Genomic DNA, 17,950 nt, shown 5'->3' on the forward strand with positions numbered 1-17,950 from the left:
ATGAAAATTGATCAAATGAGTCAATCTGTGTCGAATCATTTCTAATCCGACTCGATCAATCAGTTTGGTATGTCTGACAGTGATTAGTAAGCGATAATTGGCTAGGGAAAAAGTAAGTCGGGAAGAAGCGCAAGAATGACGCGAACAAAGTGAAGGAGAAATTTCCAATCAAATCATGTCGTCCATTGATGGCAGCTTAAACATAGATTGTACGATGGAATTAATTAAGGGGGTTACCTAAGCAGTCGTCTTCATTAGTTTCGAATTCCTGCGTTGCCCATTATTTTCCCTAATTCGCAATTATGCTTCGTCAAAATTCATCGGCGAAAAGTTTTGAGGTTGACTATTTATATTCCCCACTACCCACCTACCCGCCCTAGCTAGCTCGAGGGGTTTCACGTTTATCGAATTTTCTTTCCTTTTTTTTTTCCTTATGTAATTTAGCAAGTTCTAAGGAAAACCCACTTTAGTTGGTACTAATCAATGGCGCTATCCCTATAGTCATAACTTGCATTGATTAGCAAAGCGCCGGGGAAGATTAAAGTCGTCGATTTTTTCAATGTTTCACGCGAGGAGGAGGTGTTAGGATTAGGAGATAACCCGATGCGCCGGGAAATTTATTTATTCATTCTTTCCTTTTTTTTTTTCCTTGGCTTGCTTGCTTCCTTCGTGCGCATCGCCGGCTAGCGTCGCGACACGTGTCGAAGACCCACCTTGGCGAGGATCCAATGAATGTGACCGGGCAGCCGCCGCGGGAGTGCGGTTTGACGGGTAGGTGACACGTATTTTAGAATGAATTAACACGTACTCCCCCCCCCCACCTCACGTCCCCTTGGAAGGGTCGCTGCGCTCTTTCTTCTGGGGCCCCACACGCGCGACGTTTTCTGTCACGGAAAATTCTTTTTGTAGTTTTTTATTTCGGGAAAAATTCGGAAAAAAGAGGAGAAAATGGGGCTCTCCGTACGAGTCGGCTCGCGTGGAGCGCCGGCTGAGCCGATGTCAAAGTGGGAGGGACTGATTTGCCCCGAGCCACGCCCGCCGCCCCATCGGAGCCCTCGAGAGTCGCGAGCCAGGGTGGGGGGAGGGGGTGTTCCCCTGTGCCTGAACCCATCTTGCTGTCCCCGCGTCTCGACCGTTCGATGTGCGCCACCTGTCTAGACGTCGTGTCCCACCGACAAAAATAAAAGAATCCTTAGCTCTCTGTCTCTCTGCTCTCCTCTCCTCTCTTCACCGGGGGTGAGCATGATCGGATGGGCGGTTCTCACCATGAAACCGGAAATCGCCCAATAAAGATTGATTTCTAAAAATTGGAATCGGATTCTCCCACCAAGTTTCATGCAAATTGAGATGACTGAGAGCGAGAGAGGGAGACGATAAACGGCCGGAGGCACAGTTGTGAATCGATGAGAATTAAAAGTCGAGGCCGTGAATTGATGGGCATTGAGCTTGAGAGTCGAGACCACGGGTTAGAGATAGAGAGACGACTCGGACTAGGCGAGAGCACTCAGGTGATGGGCGTCGAGCTTTAAATTGGGATTTTAGGATTTTCATTTTTCTTAAAATAAATTTTTTTTTTGGAAATTTTTCTTAAAAATTATATATTATATATATTACCGATCCGGTTCAGATGGGCAATTCCACATCTAGAATTAGGAACCAAATCGGTACTTACTGATTCTGGTAAATTGGAACCGGGGATCGCAACAGTCCCCATAGAAAACCGCCAATCTTTCATCTTCCTAAAAAAGTGATGTTATTCATTTGCAAAATTTTTGTTGGTTTCGGTATTGCAAACTCATACGAGACTCATGGCAAAAAAAAAGAATAATTTCTGGAAACCTATTTTGCAAATTATTTTACCTGTATCTCTTACAAAAGAAGCAAAGTCCGAGAAATAAAAATTAGTCTCGGTATACTGTACATTTTTAGTGGTATTGCTCCAACAATTTTTGGAGCTTAATTTTACATTCTGCGTATTGGGAAAGTGCTGTATGGATTGTCCGCGGTCCATGCTTAAAATAATTTAGGGTTGCTTTTCTTTTCGAATTTTCAGATATTATATGCATGATCATTTTTTTGTATTATTTTATTGTGATTTCAATTCTAGTAAACGGGTTTATCTAGATTTGAATTGGGAACGGGCATTGACTCAATACGAGTAGATAGTTAATAGCGAAAGCTATAGGATTTGCTGAGAAACTTACAAATTGAATTGGAGTTCGTATTTACTATAGATATCTTTTCACTCAACATTAAAATCCTTTTTTTATTTCCTTATGGGAGAAGACGCGAAGACAAGTAAGAGAGAAAATATGACGAAATTCTATGTTCTATACCAATCAAAATTTCATTAAAAAATGACCAAATTACAATATTGCAACGAGTCAATGTTCACGAGATATTAAAAATAATAGTTTGTACTTTTTTTCTCACGACTTACTGTATAAAATGTCGTCAACTATCCTTGTACATGTTGTTAACACCTAAATTTCAGGAGGTCGTGACACATGTTAGTTGCTAAATATCGTACCAGTGAATTACTATAAATTTAGTCATCACTTCATATATTTTATAAAAGTCCGCACGACGAGCAGGTATATATATATATCTATTTACTTATACAATTAAGTCAATCATTTTCTTGCATAATTCACGCGTAGCCCTCCCGTGACTGTCTGTCCTTCTCCTTCCTTACCTTTCAGAAAGAATTTTGTAGTCAATGGCATTTTTGTCCATAGAAAAGGATAAAAGAGCAGTCTAGGAAATGTAAAAGTGAGACGAAAGAGCACTTAGACTTAATAACATGGGTCCTGCGGACGAATATTCCGCGGCACTTGTTAAATGATATGCTTAGTTAGGAATAGTTCGGTTTGCAATGCACTGATTATACATAATACGAAATAATCGCGCATTGAAAATTGTTAGCTTTCCTTAATTATTTGCTCGACAAATGCGCCTTGAAAACACTCAATAATAAACTGCTAATAATATATGGCTGTAGTTCTCTCGAGTAATCAACTCATCAGACAATGTTTCTTTCAAAAAGAACGATATAGATACACATCAAATATATATAACATATGTATACACACACTCAAATTTATATTTAAAGTAAATTATATTACCTTTTCTAAAAGTTCTTTTTTTTTGTCACAACTTTTTTAAAAGTTCTAAACCATATCACAATGCATCGAATTTTTCTCGACACACGACTTTGTGACTTGTTCCAAGAAGTCAAGTCTAGAGGTTACGCAATAATCGAAGAGAAACTAATAAAAATAGTAAGGAATTCGCATTCATTCCGTCCTTTTAATATTTTCAATTCAAAGTAGAGATTCACGTCCTTTGACCGTTTTGTCATCGCTCCATTGGGTGAAATATATCTTCATTTCTCCACATTCTCGCGAATTTCTAAATAAATGTAGAATAAAATATTATTTTTTTCTTAAATAAGAGCTACTGTATATCACGTGACACACACGAGCTAGATGCCAAGCACACGAGCAAAACAAGGTGGCCAGTATGCGAAGATATAATTATATTATTATATATAAAAAAGCTAATTTATTGTAGCTTACTGACCTGAAATTCAAAGTTGAATTTTCCTTCCACCCTTAATTTCTTCAACAGCGGTTATAAGTTTGGCTTCATCGCCTAGGGCAACCCCTTAGTAATTAATATTTAGGGAAAACACCACAAAAAATCCCAAACTATGCCACTTGTGATAAATTTACCCTGAATTTTTTTTAGATACATGAAAAACCCCAAACTATGCCACTTGTGACACATTTACCCCACAATACTTTTGCCCAAGGGCATTTTCGTTTTTTTTCCCTTTTTTTTTCTTTCTTCTCTCTTTCCCGCGACAAAAATATTGTGGGGTAAATGCGTCACAAGTGGCATAGTTTGGGATTTTTCGTATCGCAAAAAAAAGTTCAAGGTAAATTTATCACAAGTGGCATAGTTTGGGATTTTTTGTAGTATTTTCCCTAATATTTGATGCCGCTCTTTTTTAAATTTTTGGGATATTTTTCTTATGTTGCTAAATGCCAAAGAAAGAGCTGTTCAGAGAAATAGATGCACTTGGCTGGTATTCTAAATCATTTCTGTTCCGAGAAATATACGCATAACTACGAATCGAAGAAGAGAACTACGATATCTTACTCATAAGAAATTAAACTATGAAAATAGAACGAAACGTCTAAATGGCGATTGAATTGAACATAATGTCAAAACAAGCGCTAATACCATAAGTTTAATATAAAAGGAAAAGACAGATCATGGAGTGATGCGGATACTAGTGAACCTCGGTTTCAAGCATCTTTTAGGATGCATTTATTTCACGGAAAATAAATAATTTTGAAAATGCTTTCTTAAAAAAAATTACTTGTATCGCTCACAAAAATAAATGAACGAAAATATTTTAATCGTTCACGAAAATATGTTGACAAAAATTATTATTGATAATGAAACTATTTTTCATTGACTAATTATTTCAAGCGATACAAACGACTATTTTTAATAAAATAATTTCAAAACCATCAATTTTCCGCGGAACAATCAGAGTTGTGCAATTTTTCTTGTCTTATGTACAATTAAAATTTCTATAATTGTAACATTTTTGTTGAGTACATCTAATAAGCGTCCTCAATACTATATGGAAATACTTTTTCTGATTTCGGGGAAAAATATAAAATAAAAGTATTAAATTTATTACACTTTTTCCAATTCAATTTTCAATTTTTTAATTGTGCCAATTGAATCATGAATATTTTCATGTTTTACCAAATGAGTCAATCCTACCAATTCTGGCCGGAAAATCTCTGACACGGACGCCGACGCCGCCCGCCATACGTGGTACGATCGATGCTGGAGTGAACGATTTTTTAAAAATATATCTTCGAATTTATTATTATTATTATTATTATATTTTGTCATCATATAAAGAGGACCACCGAAAAATCTCACGAGATTCCATTTCCTCGACAACGATGAACCAAGCAATCGATGTTCCTGTCGTCCCGTGTCGTTCGGGTCGGGGTTGCAAAAAAACACAAACACAAAAAATGAAAAGAAAAATTCACACGTAGACTACGATGCGCGCTTTTCGAGCCTAGGCGGCTCAATCGCAAACCGTCGGCGAAAATTCCAGAAGGAAGGAAGCTAGCAAAAGCTCTCTTTCATATAAAAAAAAAAGCACGGGACGACAATTTTCAACAGCTAGGATAAATTTTGTTTCGTCTGCAAGACCATTAAATCCGAAAGCGACTCTTTTGTCGGCAGCGAAATCACGCCTCGTGTCGTTCGTGGCATCACCGTATTACATGAAAAAACCACCAAAAATCTCAAATTTTGCCATTTGTGACACATTTACTCCGAACTTTTTTTTGTGACACCAAAAACCCCGAACTTTGCTTTTTGTGACACATTTACCCCAATGTATTTAGTCCATGGGCATTTTCGTCTTTTTTGCTTTTTCTTTTTTTTTCCTTTCCGGCGAGAGGAGGCCTCGCCGGCGTCGGGTGAGGGCTGCCCTTGCCGGATCCGGCGACGGGGGCCCTCGCCAGCATCGAGCGAGGGCCGTCCTCGCCAGATTTGGCGAGGGCGGCCCTCGCCGGCGTCGGCGAGGCTCGCCCTCGCAGGCGAGCGAGGGCGGCCCTCGCCCAGGGCTCGGCGAGGTCGACCCTCGCCGGCGTCGGGCGAGGGTCGACCTCGCTGAGTCGGGCGAGGGCCGCCCTCGCTCGCCTAGGCGAGGGCGAACCTCGCCGGCGTCGAGCGAGGGTCGCCCTCGCCCGTCGCGAGGGCCGCCCTCGCCGGCGTTAGGCGAGGCGCCTCGCTCGCCCCAGTGAGGGTGACCCTCGCCCGACGCCGGCGAGGTCGACCTCCCGGATCGGGCGAGGGCCGCCCTCGCTCGCCCAGGCGAGGGCGACCCTCGCCAGCGACTCAGGCGAGGTCGACCCTCGCCTAAGTCGGGCGAGGGCCGCCCTCGCTCGCCTAGGCGAGGGCGAACCTCGCCCAACACCGGCGAGGCCCCCCCTCGCCGGAAAGGAAAAAAAAAGACGAAAATGCCCATGGACTAAATACATTGGGGTAAATGTGTCACAAAAAGCAAAGTTCAGGGTTTTTGGTGTCACAAAAAAAAGTTCGGGGTAAATGTGTCACAGATGGCAAAGTTTGAGGTTTTTGGTGGTTTTTTCCCCCGTATTACAAGCAAATCCAAAGATTATTTTCCTTTTTCTTTCATGTATATGTCATAAGTAACATCAACAATCACAATTTTAAAATTACTTTCTTTACCCGACATCATAAATAGACCAATCAAACCGGTAGGTCGGATCGAATCGAAAATAATCCGACCCACATTGATCCATTTACATACAACGCTATTTTAGCGATATATACCAAACTCGGCCCATATTATTAAAAGATTTTGATATCAAATCCAATTTAGAAAAACTTGTTTCTTGTAAAATTTTAAAGATATATATTGCTAAAACATTGTGGACAATTTTTACAATATTTAAAAGATTGTAATTTTTTAAAAAATTTTAAAATTTTTTTCTTCTATGTCAGGCAACTGGTGGTGACCAACAACCTCCAGCCAACTGGCAGTGACAGTCAGCAACTCTTGCCGGATTTCCTAGAAAAAGAAAGGAAAAGAAAGAAAAAATTAAAAATTATGAAAAATAAAAAATTAAAAGAATTAAAAAAAATGACCCGTCTATCTATGACTCACTTAACTAACTAATTTATAACCCATTAAGTTTCGACCAAAAAAAAAAAAACCCATTAAGTTGTTAACTAATCCATTTATGATACACTTAAGTTTGTTTTCAAAACTTTAAAGTAACCCATTTATAACCCACATTATTAAATATGGGTTCTAGACCCATTTTTGCCACCTCTAATTGTAAGGTTTATCAAAGTATCTACTGTTATTACAAAGCGATTCTACCTAACAATAGACGTATGAATAGGAGGAAGTCATTTAGAGAGAGAGAGAGAGAGAGAGAGAGAGATGTAATATATCATTATGAGCAATCATAATTCAAAAAAGTATTTTGTACCATTGTTATGCGATAATTTCTCTCGGCGACTCAATTTTTTTTTTGAAAAAATGGGTCTAAAACCATACTTTAATTCTTTTAAGTACCAATCAATACTTAATAATGTACGATGTGCTGACCTTTGAACAGCGTCTTATGCATGATCGCAAATTGTCTTTTCATGCGACGTGCGAACAATTTTTTCTTATCGGTATTTGTGAACTCAAGATATAATCATTTTTTAGACTCTTTTGCAATAACTTAAAAATTTTCACGTACTTTTGAAAAGAAAAAAAGATGACAATACACCACCCTCTTTAAAACAGAGAGGCCCAAATCAGTCGAACGAAGCTGCTTCTTGTCCTCTCTCTTTCGCTCTCGTCAAAATGCTGCAAACTCGTCACAAGTCTTTACCTATCGCGTGAATTCTGACAAGGGAGAAGTACAATTAATCAAGAAACACCGAAGGAGGAAGAATCTTGCAAAAGTGGTAAATTACGGGGATAACGATATGAAAAATCTCTAAATTTTGTTGGACTTATCACCGGCTTTTGCCTATTGCGTGAATTCTGACAAGGGAGACGTACAATTAAGCAAGAAAAACAAGTGGGAGTATATATATTTTGATACCCCAGAGGAGGAAGAATCTTGCACGAGTGGTGGTGACTCATAAGACATGTTTTCTTTCTTTCACTGTGAAACCACGTGACTGCTTGTTCTAATTAAAAGAAAAAGTGCACGTACTTCGAAACTATATATATATATACATATACTAACACACAGCATGTTTCGCGAAAAATATGATGTTTTTGAAAAATAATTTTCTGGAAGCCATTTTTCAGGAAAATAACAATATATTTTTTTTTATGTTCGGCTAAAACTTGAAAATGAATTAGAAAATATTTTTTGCCGTACGGTATCTTATTTGATTTTTTGGGAAAAATTACCAAAAGGTTGAATTTTTTTGGTTTTTCTTTTCTTTTCCTTTTCTTTCTTTTTCTTTTTGCTTCTTCCTTGGCCAGCTACGGCGACGGCTGGCGATCGGCCACAAGCGAGCTCGGCCTTTGTCAAATCCGGCAAGCTTGGCAAGGCTCAGCATCGCTTGAGGTTGCCATACGTCGGCGAGGCTCTAGTGACCTTGGGCTAGGCATGAGCCTCGCCCAGTTTGCCAGATCCGACGGGGCTCGAGCTCGTCGAATCTAGCGAGGCTCAAGCTCTTCGATCGTCGAAGAAGCAAAGAGAAAAGGAAAGAAAAGGAAAAAAAAGAAAAGAAAGAGAAAAAAAGAACAAAGAAAAGAAAAATAAAAGGAAAATGTGTTTGGTGAAATAAAGTGAGGTGAAAGAAGATATGAAAAATGCTTTCCGCTCTCTGAAAAGGGGAAAACATTTTCCTTACTTTTGAAGGCATTTTTTCTATTGGCGGAAAATATTTTGTTTGACTAGTTTATTTTCCATGAACTAAAAGCCATAATATCCGAAAAACGTTTTCTTAAAAGTTGTTTTCCAATAAAACAAACTAAGCCTAAAAGAATTATTTCTTCTTCCATTTATATTCCGTTTTTTAACACTCTGTAAATGTGTCATTTATGAAAAAATCAATATATCTTATTTTAAGGAATCTAGTTTCTTTATTTTAAGGATCCTTTTAGGTTCCTTGTGTTTCGCGAAAAATGAATGATTTGAAAATAATTTCCTAAAATAATTACTTATATCGCTCGAAATAATTAGTCATTAAAAAATATAATAATTATCGTCAATAATTTAAATCTAAATATTTTTATGGACGATGAAAATATTTTCAGTTCATTTGTTTCGAGGGGATTTCTTTTTTTGTCAATCTAGATCACCCCTTGCCCTTTCTCTTGTGACAAGGAAAATAAATAAAAAAAATTGATGTTGGAATTTGGATTTTCTTGGAGGATGCACAGAGTCGTTATCCTGAGCCGAGTAAATGCACATTAATGTTGCCCCCTGCAGCGAGTAACTAATCGATCAAGATCAACATTTCGAGAAGAGACGGGGCGTGGTGGTGACCAACATAAGGATAAGAAGTCATTAAATGTGGATGGCAACGATCGAGTCGGGTCGTGCGTACCACGTCGATCCATGACAATTTGGGAGATATTTATGGACCACACACGACATAATTCAGCAAACACGTCGTGACCCACGGTGCTCGACCACGACTCCCAAAAGGGGCAAACCCTATAGTGCGTCATCTCAAATTCGATGGTCGTGTATTATCATGGAAATGTGTTCATTTCTCGTGCATGTGATGTGAGCCGAATCATGCATGAATTCGGAATGTGTTGTGTGTTATAGTGTTTCATCTCGAATTCAATGGTCGTGTACTGTCATGAGAATGTGTCCATTTCTTGTGCATGTAATGTGAGAACCGGATCATGCACGAATTCGGAAACGTCGGGTGCACAAGCAAAGGTCACCACCTCAGATAATTCGTTTGCATTGGGATTTTTAGGACCACCTTGGCGAGGGGCAACCAGATTGCAGCAGGAGGACCACTTTTGTTAAATTCCTTTAGCATCTATCGTCGAAGTTTCACACATTTTTCTGTTCTTTTCCTTTTTCGGTATGTTCTCTTTTGGCTGTCTCCAGCGTTTGAGAGCGACCCTCAATCGTGAAGAAAACCTTACCTCCATGAATTTTGTCCACCAGAATTTTGTCTAAAATCTAAAATCGGTACAGTCGTGCCTCGTTTATTCCAAGCAAAATTTTGTCTTGTAAAACATCTCAAATCGGCACATTCGTGTTACATTAACCCAAAATTAATCTTTGTCAAACTTGCATGCTGGTGTTACAAAAAAACCTAAACTAATACATCTGTGACAAATCTACCAAAATCTTAGGGCAAAATTAGGGATTTTAGCATATTTTCAAAACGTTAAAAAGCTCTTTGGGGGAAATTAGTAGATTTCCCAATTTCACTTCATTTTCTTTAGATTTGACTTTACAAAGCAACGTCGTTTAGGAGACCCATTTATGTTAAATTTTCTCATTAGATCAATTTCACATGCATATATTCGAGTTGTGTTGCCACGTGTGTGCCAACGTCGGCAATTTAACTGGATATTGGATGGAAGCTAACGGGGCATAAATTTATCGCGAGTATACTAACTTGAGATTTTTTTTACACGAGAATTAGTTTAGAGTAACATGGATGTACCCGTTTGAGATTTTTTGCGACATAGAAATTAATCCGAAATAAATGTGATATGAGTGTACCGGTTTAAATTTTTTATGGTATTAATTACTGTTTTTTTAATTATTTTCCGGTAATTACAAGAGTCTATTGATTTTGGTATAACGAGTGGGAGTCATATAAGTCACTTACCCGGCAGCAGTAGCAGGAAGAACTGTTAATACTTGAACACAATAATTTAAACGCGGCTAATTAATAACAACAGCTTAATTAAAAGGCCTAATCATCGAAAAAAAAAAACTGGTAATAGGACCCTTGTAATCAAAAAGGCTTCACACTATAATTTGCACCACATGCTATTTATGAAATAAGTACTCAACCATTTACTTTCGGTATCTTATTGGCCTAATTAAAAAAAAAAAAGCACAAACTTTACCTTGGGTGAAAATTCTGGCCCGAACTTTTTTTTGTCTTACAAAAAATCACAAACTTTTACCTAAGTACGATCGACCGTCTTACTTTATGTCCATAACAAAATAAACCTATTGACTACGAAACTTCATATTTGAACTTGTATTAATTCCAATCCTCAAAAATCCATTCTTTTTTCGCCATTTTTGGCCACTAGGGGGGGGGGGGGGGGGGGGCAAATGAGTAATTACGCGAGCCCCGACGGCCCTCCAGAGTCGCGCCAAGAAGAGGAAAACTCGGCGTGCCGCGCCGAGCCGAGCCGAGCCGGGTGGTTGGGGGGTGGCAAATAATTGAAAAAGTGAAGATTGGTGGCGCTTGTGGGATAATCATTTGGGCACATGCATAAATCTCGCCCGATGTACGACTTTCAAACCCCCGCCCCGTCGCTTCAGCAAAAAAATCTGTAAAGCTACCCCCCCCGTTCGCCACCTTAACGACGTCGTTATTGGGTAAAAAATAACGGGACTTATACCAGCGTTAAATTATCAATAAATGTTGTAATTTGTTACGATTTAAAATATAGCATCTTCCAGCTTTAGGAAAATGCCGACGCTGGTTGTTGTCGGGATTGCGAAATTAAATCACGCCGTTCTCTAACGTTTCTATACTTTCTAGTGAGGAGGAGTGTCGAGATGGGAGTTACCGTGCCGTCCGCCGTACGCGGGAATCGGAATTCCATTGTTGGACCGCTGTATGTGAAAATGAAAACTTTGGTTTGTATTGGTATTATTTCCAATATATTAAGACAAAACGTTTGTTACCCATATGCGAAGATACATAACAAATTGACTTGTGGAATTCATTCAAGTAAGGAGTAAAATTACCAACACGAATAGATGACATGAAGACGGAGAAAAACAGAATGATCAAATGACGAAAACTACAGCTCTTAGTTGTCACGTATCGGTTAATCTCATACACGATCATTTCAAAGTAAATAACTTCCCAAAATCACGTACTTTCGTGCTATGATGGATTTTTATGCATATATGATGTTAGCATTTCGATAAAATAAATATCACACAATTTACTTTTCTCTCGTGGAAGAATAGTGCTTTAATCCACTTTCGATAAAAAAAAAACATTTATAATGGCACTTATATTAGCGTTGTTAAAGAAAATAGACATATAAACATCTAGACAATGCGATTGGTATAATCTCGGAGCAATTGCATTGCACAGATCAATACCGTCGAGAATAAAAAAATCGATGGAGCATAACGATCTCAAACCACAAAAATCAATAAATGGGACAGAAAACATCTCTAATCTGCAAAAAAGAAAAAAGAAAAATCTTTTCTATATATTGGCAATATGAGTTTTGCCTAATTCTTTTTGGGATTCGGATTCTATTGGCGGTGGATGATAAAATAAACTTTTAGAGTAAATAAATAAATTATATATATATATATATATATATATATATATATATATATATATATATATATATATATATATGAATAAGGGTTTTGCCATGGCCAGGGCCATTTTTGGTCTGGAGCGAAATACAGAAAGAAGAAGAACAGCGGAATAAGCAAAAAGAGTGGGAGGTGGGAATGTGGATTTTAGGACAAGAAGCGCTGCATGAATGTGGATGTCCACACACGCATATGAACATAATTATTATTCTTGGTTCTTTCGCTATAATTCCTCACCAAATGCCCACCATCAAGGATATACGACGACCGTGCAACTCTGGCTTAAATTTCCCCATGTGACCACTGGGCTGCTCCTCGACGACGTCCTCTTTCTGTCTGTCTGTCTCTCTCTCTCTATCTCTGTGCGCTCTGCTGAACAGCGCCATTGACTGTGGAGTGAAAGAGCACCCAAAAGGAAGCTGGAATCTTTCTGATGCTCGTTAGCTTTCTGTGCCCTTTTGTTTTTGTTTTGGGGCTTCTGGGCAGCTCAGAAACCGAGAGGCCAGCTCAAGCAATTCGCCAAGTTCTCTCCTTTCTTGATTTTCTTGTTTTTGTGGGGAGTTTGAAGTCCCTTTTGCCCTTGCGACTTTTCTCGGCTCTGTATTATTAGGGGGCTCAATCTTGAGCTGGTTGGATATTCTTTTTAGCCGAAAAATCAGAGTGCCCACATTGCAAGAAGGTGGTGTTTTTTTTAGGGGGGGGTCTCCTTGTAGGGCCGAGTGTTTTAGTTCTCTGGATGAAAAGGGCAGATCTTTGTTTTGGTTCTTGGTTTATGAGCTCCAAAACAAGGGACACGGGCTAGTGATACTGATGCTTTTCCCCACCACTAAAGACCCTTTCGTGGGCGTCATCCCGATGAGGGTTCACAACTGTTTTTTTCCTCTTCTATTGTTGGTGAAATTGGACTCTATATTGATGTTCATACCTTTAACTCGGATGATATTTCCCTTTTGTTCAGTTCTGTTCCTTTTGTCAAGCGCTGTGCTCTCTTACTAACAAGAAGCCATCTGCTTCTTTTATCAACCTTCCAGCGTTGATTGAAATTATTGGCCATGCCCATACCTCGTTCTTTTTTATCTCATTTGATGCTCTGAACAGAAAGTATCTAGTTTGACCTTCTCTTCGCGTTTCAACGAACATCTTCTTGGGCAAAAGCCATATTCTTCTTTCTTTTGGAATTTTTGCTTGTTGGTTCAATTTGGAGGAGAGTACTTGAGGAAAACCCATCTGGGTCATTGCTTTCCGGATGCAAGAGCAAGCAATTCGGAACAATTACATTCCTTTTTCCTGTTTCTTGATAGAAGACTGAAGGTTCTAGAACAAGAGGAAGAAACCTAGTGCAAAAAAGGGTATTTCGGCTACTTTATTAGTTTATCTTGGAGTATGGCAAGCGGTATGGAGAACCAGGGGAGAGTTCCTGCAAATTTGAAGAAGCAGCTTGCTCTTGCTGTGAGAAAAATCCAATGGAGCTACGGAATCTTCTGGTCCATCTCAACCAGACAGCCTGGGTACTAATAGTTTCATCTCAAACATGTTTTTCCTTTTCTATTTTTGGTCATTATAATAGCTATTGATTTTATGCTAAGCAGAAAAGATCCATTATTATTCATATTTCATACCAAAAAACACTTTGTCCTGGCTCCAGAGTTTATTCTCTTACGATTCTGGAGATTGTGCAGCGTGGTAAGTATGATTTGCAGTTTCAAAATGTGGTGGACAGATGCAAGGAGCTAATTTGATGAAAAATTATATGTTTTGATTTTCTTTTGCTTTTTCTGTGAATGCTTCCTTTGTATTATTGTACATGCCATTGTCTGTCTATTCTGAAATTTCAATTATAGGAATTGGCTTTGTTACTTGCAATGTACTTGATATCTTTCTTTTCTTACTTATATGATATCTGAGAAATCTGGATTTTATCGATCATTTTATGTTCTTTATCTGTTGTTATGTGATATCGTCTGGGAATATATCTTTACGGGACGGAAAATGGTGGCTAGTTTTTTATTGTTGGATGGTTGGATTTTTTTTTCTTGTATTTGGTAATTCCTGCATTACTTCAACATAATTAATTATCCCTTCAGCGGTTAAGGGTTAAGTGTTTGATTGTGATTCTGAATGTGGTCCACAATGTGATTACTGCAGGGTCTTGGAGTGGGGTGATGGGTACTACAACGGAGACATCAAAACCAGGAAAACAATTCAAGCCGTGGAACTTAATACTGACCAGATTGGTATGCAGAGAAGCGAGCAACTGAGGGAACTATATGAGTCCCTATCCGCTGGTGAATCCAGCCCACAAGTTAGAAGGCCTTCAGCAGCATTGTCCCCTGAAGATCTCACCGACACGGAGTGGTATTATTTGGTTTGCATGTCGTTCATCTACGACATTGGCCAAGGGTAATCACTGATCACTCTCCGAGTCTCTTTCACTTCTGTTAAAATGCTTGGACTTTTGATATGCAGTCTCGTGTTCTTTTCTGCACCCTCTGCACCTGCACAATCCGACAAGGATTATTGAGTTTTGATGCTACGAACTGCAATGAAGCTAAACCATTTGCCATGATTCTAATGTGCCAAAGGTCTGTCTCTCGAGGGTCATAATGGTAATTCTTCAGCTGCATTATGCTGCAGGTTGCCAGGAAGAACATTAACTACAGGTCAACCTACTTGGCTCTGCAATGCCCATTATGCAGATAGCAAAGTGTTCAGTCGCTCTCTATTGGCAAAGGTTCGTGACGATCTCGCTTGAGCTACAAATTTTTCGTGGATGATATCTGATCTGCAAGGATTTTCTTATATGCTCAAGATGATTGAAGACCACTGATATAGTTTTGTGTTTGATTTTGTTGCACAAATGGAACCTGTGGGACCATCCTCCTCAGAGTGCAGCCATTCAGGTACATTATCGTCTTCGGAAGAATTTGAACCAAAAACCCTAAAGTCCTTCTCAAAATGTCTTTAGCTACTTCTCATGTCATCCATTCATTCAAGTAGCCACCCAGACCAACAGGAGGGTGAATTCCCAGTGAGATCACTAGTATTTGAGTGCCATACCACCATTACTGTTGACATAGCAGGACCACCTTGGCCATTCTCATCCATTATGCTCTTGCACGTTCATAAAGTAGCTGATGGCTTTAGAATGAGCAGAATTTAGCTAGTCTTAACATCTGTACGTGCTCTAATTAGTCATAACCATCCACTTAAAAAGATGCTGGTGGGAAGTGATTGAGTCCTTCAAAAGTAACTCGTGGTGGTACCTCTATGCCCATAAAATTTGCTCAACTAACACATCGACGGGCTAATGGGCCCAGGCGATACAAGATTTGGCTTGTTCTCCCTGGTTTACTTTTCACTGCTCGAGGGCACATTTCATCTTTTACAGTTTGCAAGTACGTATTGGGGTTGTAATTAGTAAGCAAGTGATTGAGCTAATTCTCTTGGTCTTGAACTGTCAATAGCTAGTAGAAAGCCTGACTTAACCACCAGCCAGTGTAAACATGTCCCCGGGATTAATGTTAATTGATATGTCATCTTTTCTGAATTTTCAGACTGTGGTATGCTTTCCATTTCTGGGGGGCGTGATTGAGCTCGGTGTGACCGACTTGGTATGGTATCAGTATCTGACTCCTGCTTCATTTATGAGGAATTTCTTTGTTTTCTGAGAATGCAAATGCAATTTAAGCCAACTGGCCCTAATGGAATCGTTTGTTAAGGTTTTGGAGGACCCTGCTGTCATCCATCATGTCAAAAGTACTCTTTTGGAAATCCAATACCCAATAGCTTCCAAGAAATTCAGTGCTCTTATTGGAGATACAAGAAACCAAGATGACGTTGATATTCTCGATCATGACATTCTCGATGCCAAATTGGTTCCTGTGGTAAGAGAACTGGATATGGCTTCTCCAGACACCAGCTCGAATGGTTTTGGGGCCAATCAGCAACCGGAGAATTCATTTGTGGTTGAAGCGATAAATGGAGTAGCTTCTCAAGCACAAAGTTGGCAGTTCATGGATGATGAGTTTAGCAACTGCTTACACCATTCTGTGAACTCCAGCGATTGCATATCCCAAACAGTAGTTGAACCGACGAACTTAAGGTCAGTCCAGGCAGATGACAAGGCAAATGACCCTCAAGGTTGTGATTACATGAAACCAACCATGTTGGAGAATGAAAATGACGATGTGCATTACCAGAGTGTCCTTTCATCGCTTTTGAAAACTTCACACCAGTTGATCATCGGGCCACATTTTCAAAGGGGTAATAAGGAGTCGAGTTTTTTTGCTTGGAAGAAGGGACGGTTTCCATCTCGGCAAACAACACTAGGTGGAACGCCGCAAAGGGTACTGAAGAGAATCCTATTTGAAGTTCCACGAATGTATGATAATGCTCTTGAGTCCCCCTTAGAAGATAACAGGGAAAATGGAGTTTGGAGGCCAGAGGCCGATGAAATTGGTCTGAACCATGTGGTATCAGAAAGTAAGCGAAAGGAAAAAATAAACGATCGCTTGGGTGTACTTAAATCCATGGTTCCTTCGGTCAGCAAGGTACATGAAAATTTCTCTGCTCCCTCAAAATGATCGCAATAGCTCGTCTCTAGAATCTCTTATTATGGCTTCTTATCTTTTGTGACTCCATGCTATGCAGGTTGACAAGCTGTCTATCTTAGATGACACCATTGCATACCTGAGAGAGCTCCAGAGGAGGGTCGAGCAGTTGGAATCTTGTGGGATGCCGATGGAAGTAGAAGCGAAATCGAGAAGAAAGCCCCATGACATGGTTGAGCGAACTTCTGATAACTGCGGGACCCATGTGACAGGCTCTGGCAAGAAGCCGGTCGTGAACAAGAGGAAGGCCAGCGACATTGATGACATGGAGCCGGAGACCAATTCTGTAGTGCAGAGAGATGCGTCTGCCGATAATTTGGCAGTCAAGATTAATGATAGGACTGTGCTAATCGAGATGCGGTGCTCTTGGAGAGAGGGAGTATTGCTCGAGATCATAAACGAGGTGAACAATCTCCATTTAGATTCTCACTCAGTTCAGTCATCGACCATCGACGGGATTCTGTCCTTGACCATCAAATCTAAGGTAGGAATCAAGTTACTACTTTTGTATGCGGTTTTCAGAAAAAAAGAAAAGAATTAGCTGTTGTAATGTTTTGCCAAGATCAATCGTTTTTCATCGAGGTTACTGCACTTAATTGCATATAATAGATGCACAGCATATCCTATGTGAGCCTGGACATTTCGTCCATGGTCGAGATCGCTCTTATTCTAATGACCTCCATTTCTAATTTGCAGTTCACAGGGTCGAAGGTAACGTCTGCTGCAACAATCAAACAAGCACTCCAGAGATTCGCTCGGAAACGCGGAAATTCATCTCCGTACTAATAATCGCATGTCGGTTTGCACGACACCGCGATGTTAGCGTAGTCCTCTATTGCAAGACCACTGTAGAAGAAGTCTGTTGAGTAGTTCTTCACGACAGTTGTTCTCAGTAGATAGCCTAATAAAATGTTGGTAAATTCTGCGAACATTGTAATTTGTACTTAATATGAGACGTTCATCACATGCCTCTGTACCTATAAGAGAAATCAATGACTTCCATCTGTTTTCTTACTGCTGCGGATGTTCTTACGGTATTGCCATTTAATGTCGCGCTTCGCGCTCCGTTGTACCGATGAGAAAACTGCTTTTCTTGATGTGCTTTTGCATCGACTAGAAGAGTGGTTTGCACGACATTTCATACACATTCGATCACGTTCTTATCCTCTTTTTGCAACTCTTATACAAGATTAATTGAAGTTTCTATACTTCCATATCGACCTCTTCTTTAAATTACCATTACAA

At 39.6% G+C, this 17,950-nt stretch overlaps 1 protein-coding gene across 1 annotated transcript; it reads left to right on the top strand.

The window, feature by feature from the left end:
* The first annotated feature begins 12,280 nt into the window (after positions 1–12,280).
* Positions 12,281–17,669, top strand: LOC115666059 (transcription factor EGL1-like). Its single transcript, XM_030587850.2, has 8 exons — positions 12,281–13,603; positions 14,241–14,495; positions 14,730–14,826; positions 14,981–14,995; positions 15,650–15,706; positions 15,815–16,645; positions 16,746–17,189; positions 17,402–17,669. The coding sequence occupies exons 1-8, from the start codon at positions 13,479–13,481 to the stop codon at positions 17,489–17,491; spliced, it is 1,914 nt and encodes a 637-aa protein (XP_030443710.1). The 5' UTR covers positions 12,281–13,478; the 3' UTR covers positions 17,492–17,669.
* Positions 17,670–17,950: the final 281 nt, after the last annotated feature.

Source organism: Syzygium oleosum, unplaced genomic scaffold, assembly GCF_021117445.2.
Source record: "Syzygium oleosum isolate NSW1041296 unplaced genomic scaffold, Sole_v2.1 Sole_v2.15, whole genome shotgun sequence".
Lineage (NCBI taxonomy): Eukaryota > Viridiplantae > Streptophyta > Magnoliopsida > Myrtales > Myrtaceae > Syzygium > Syzygium oleosum.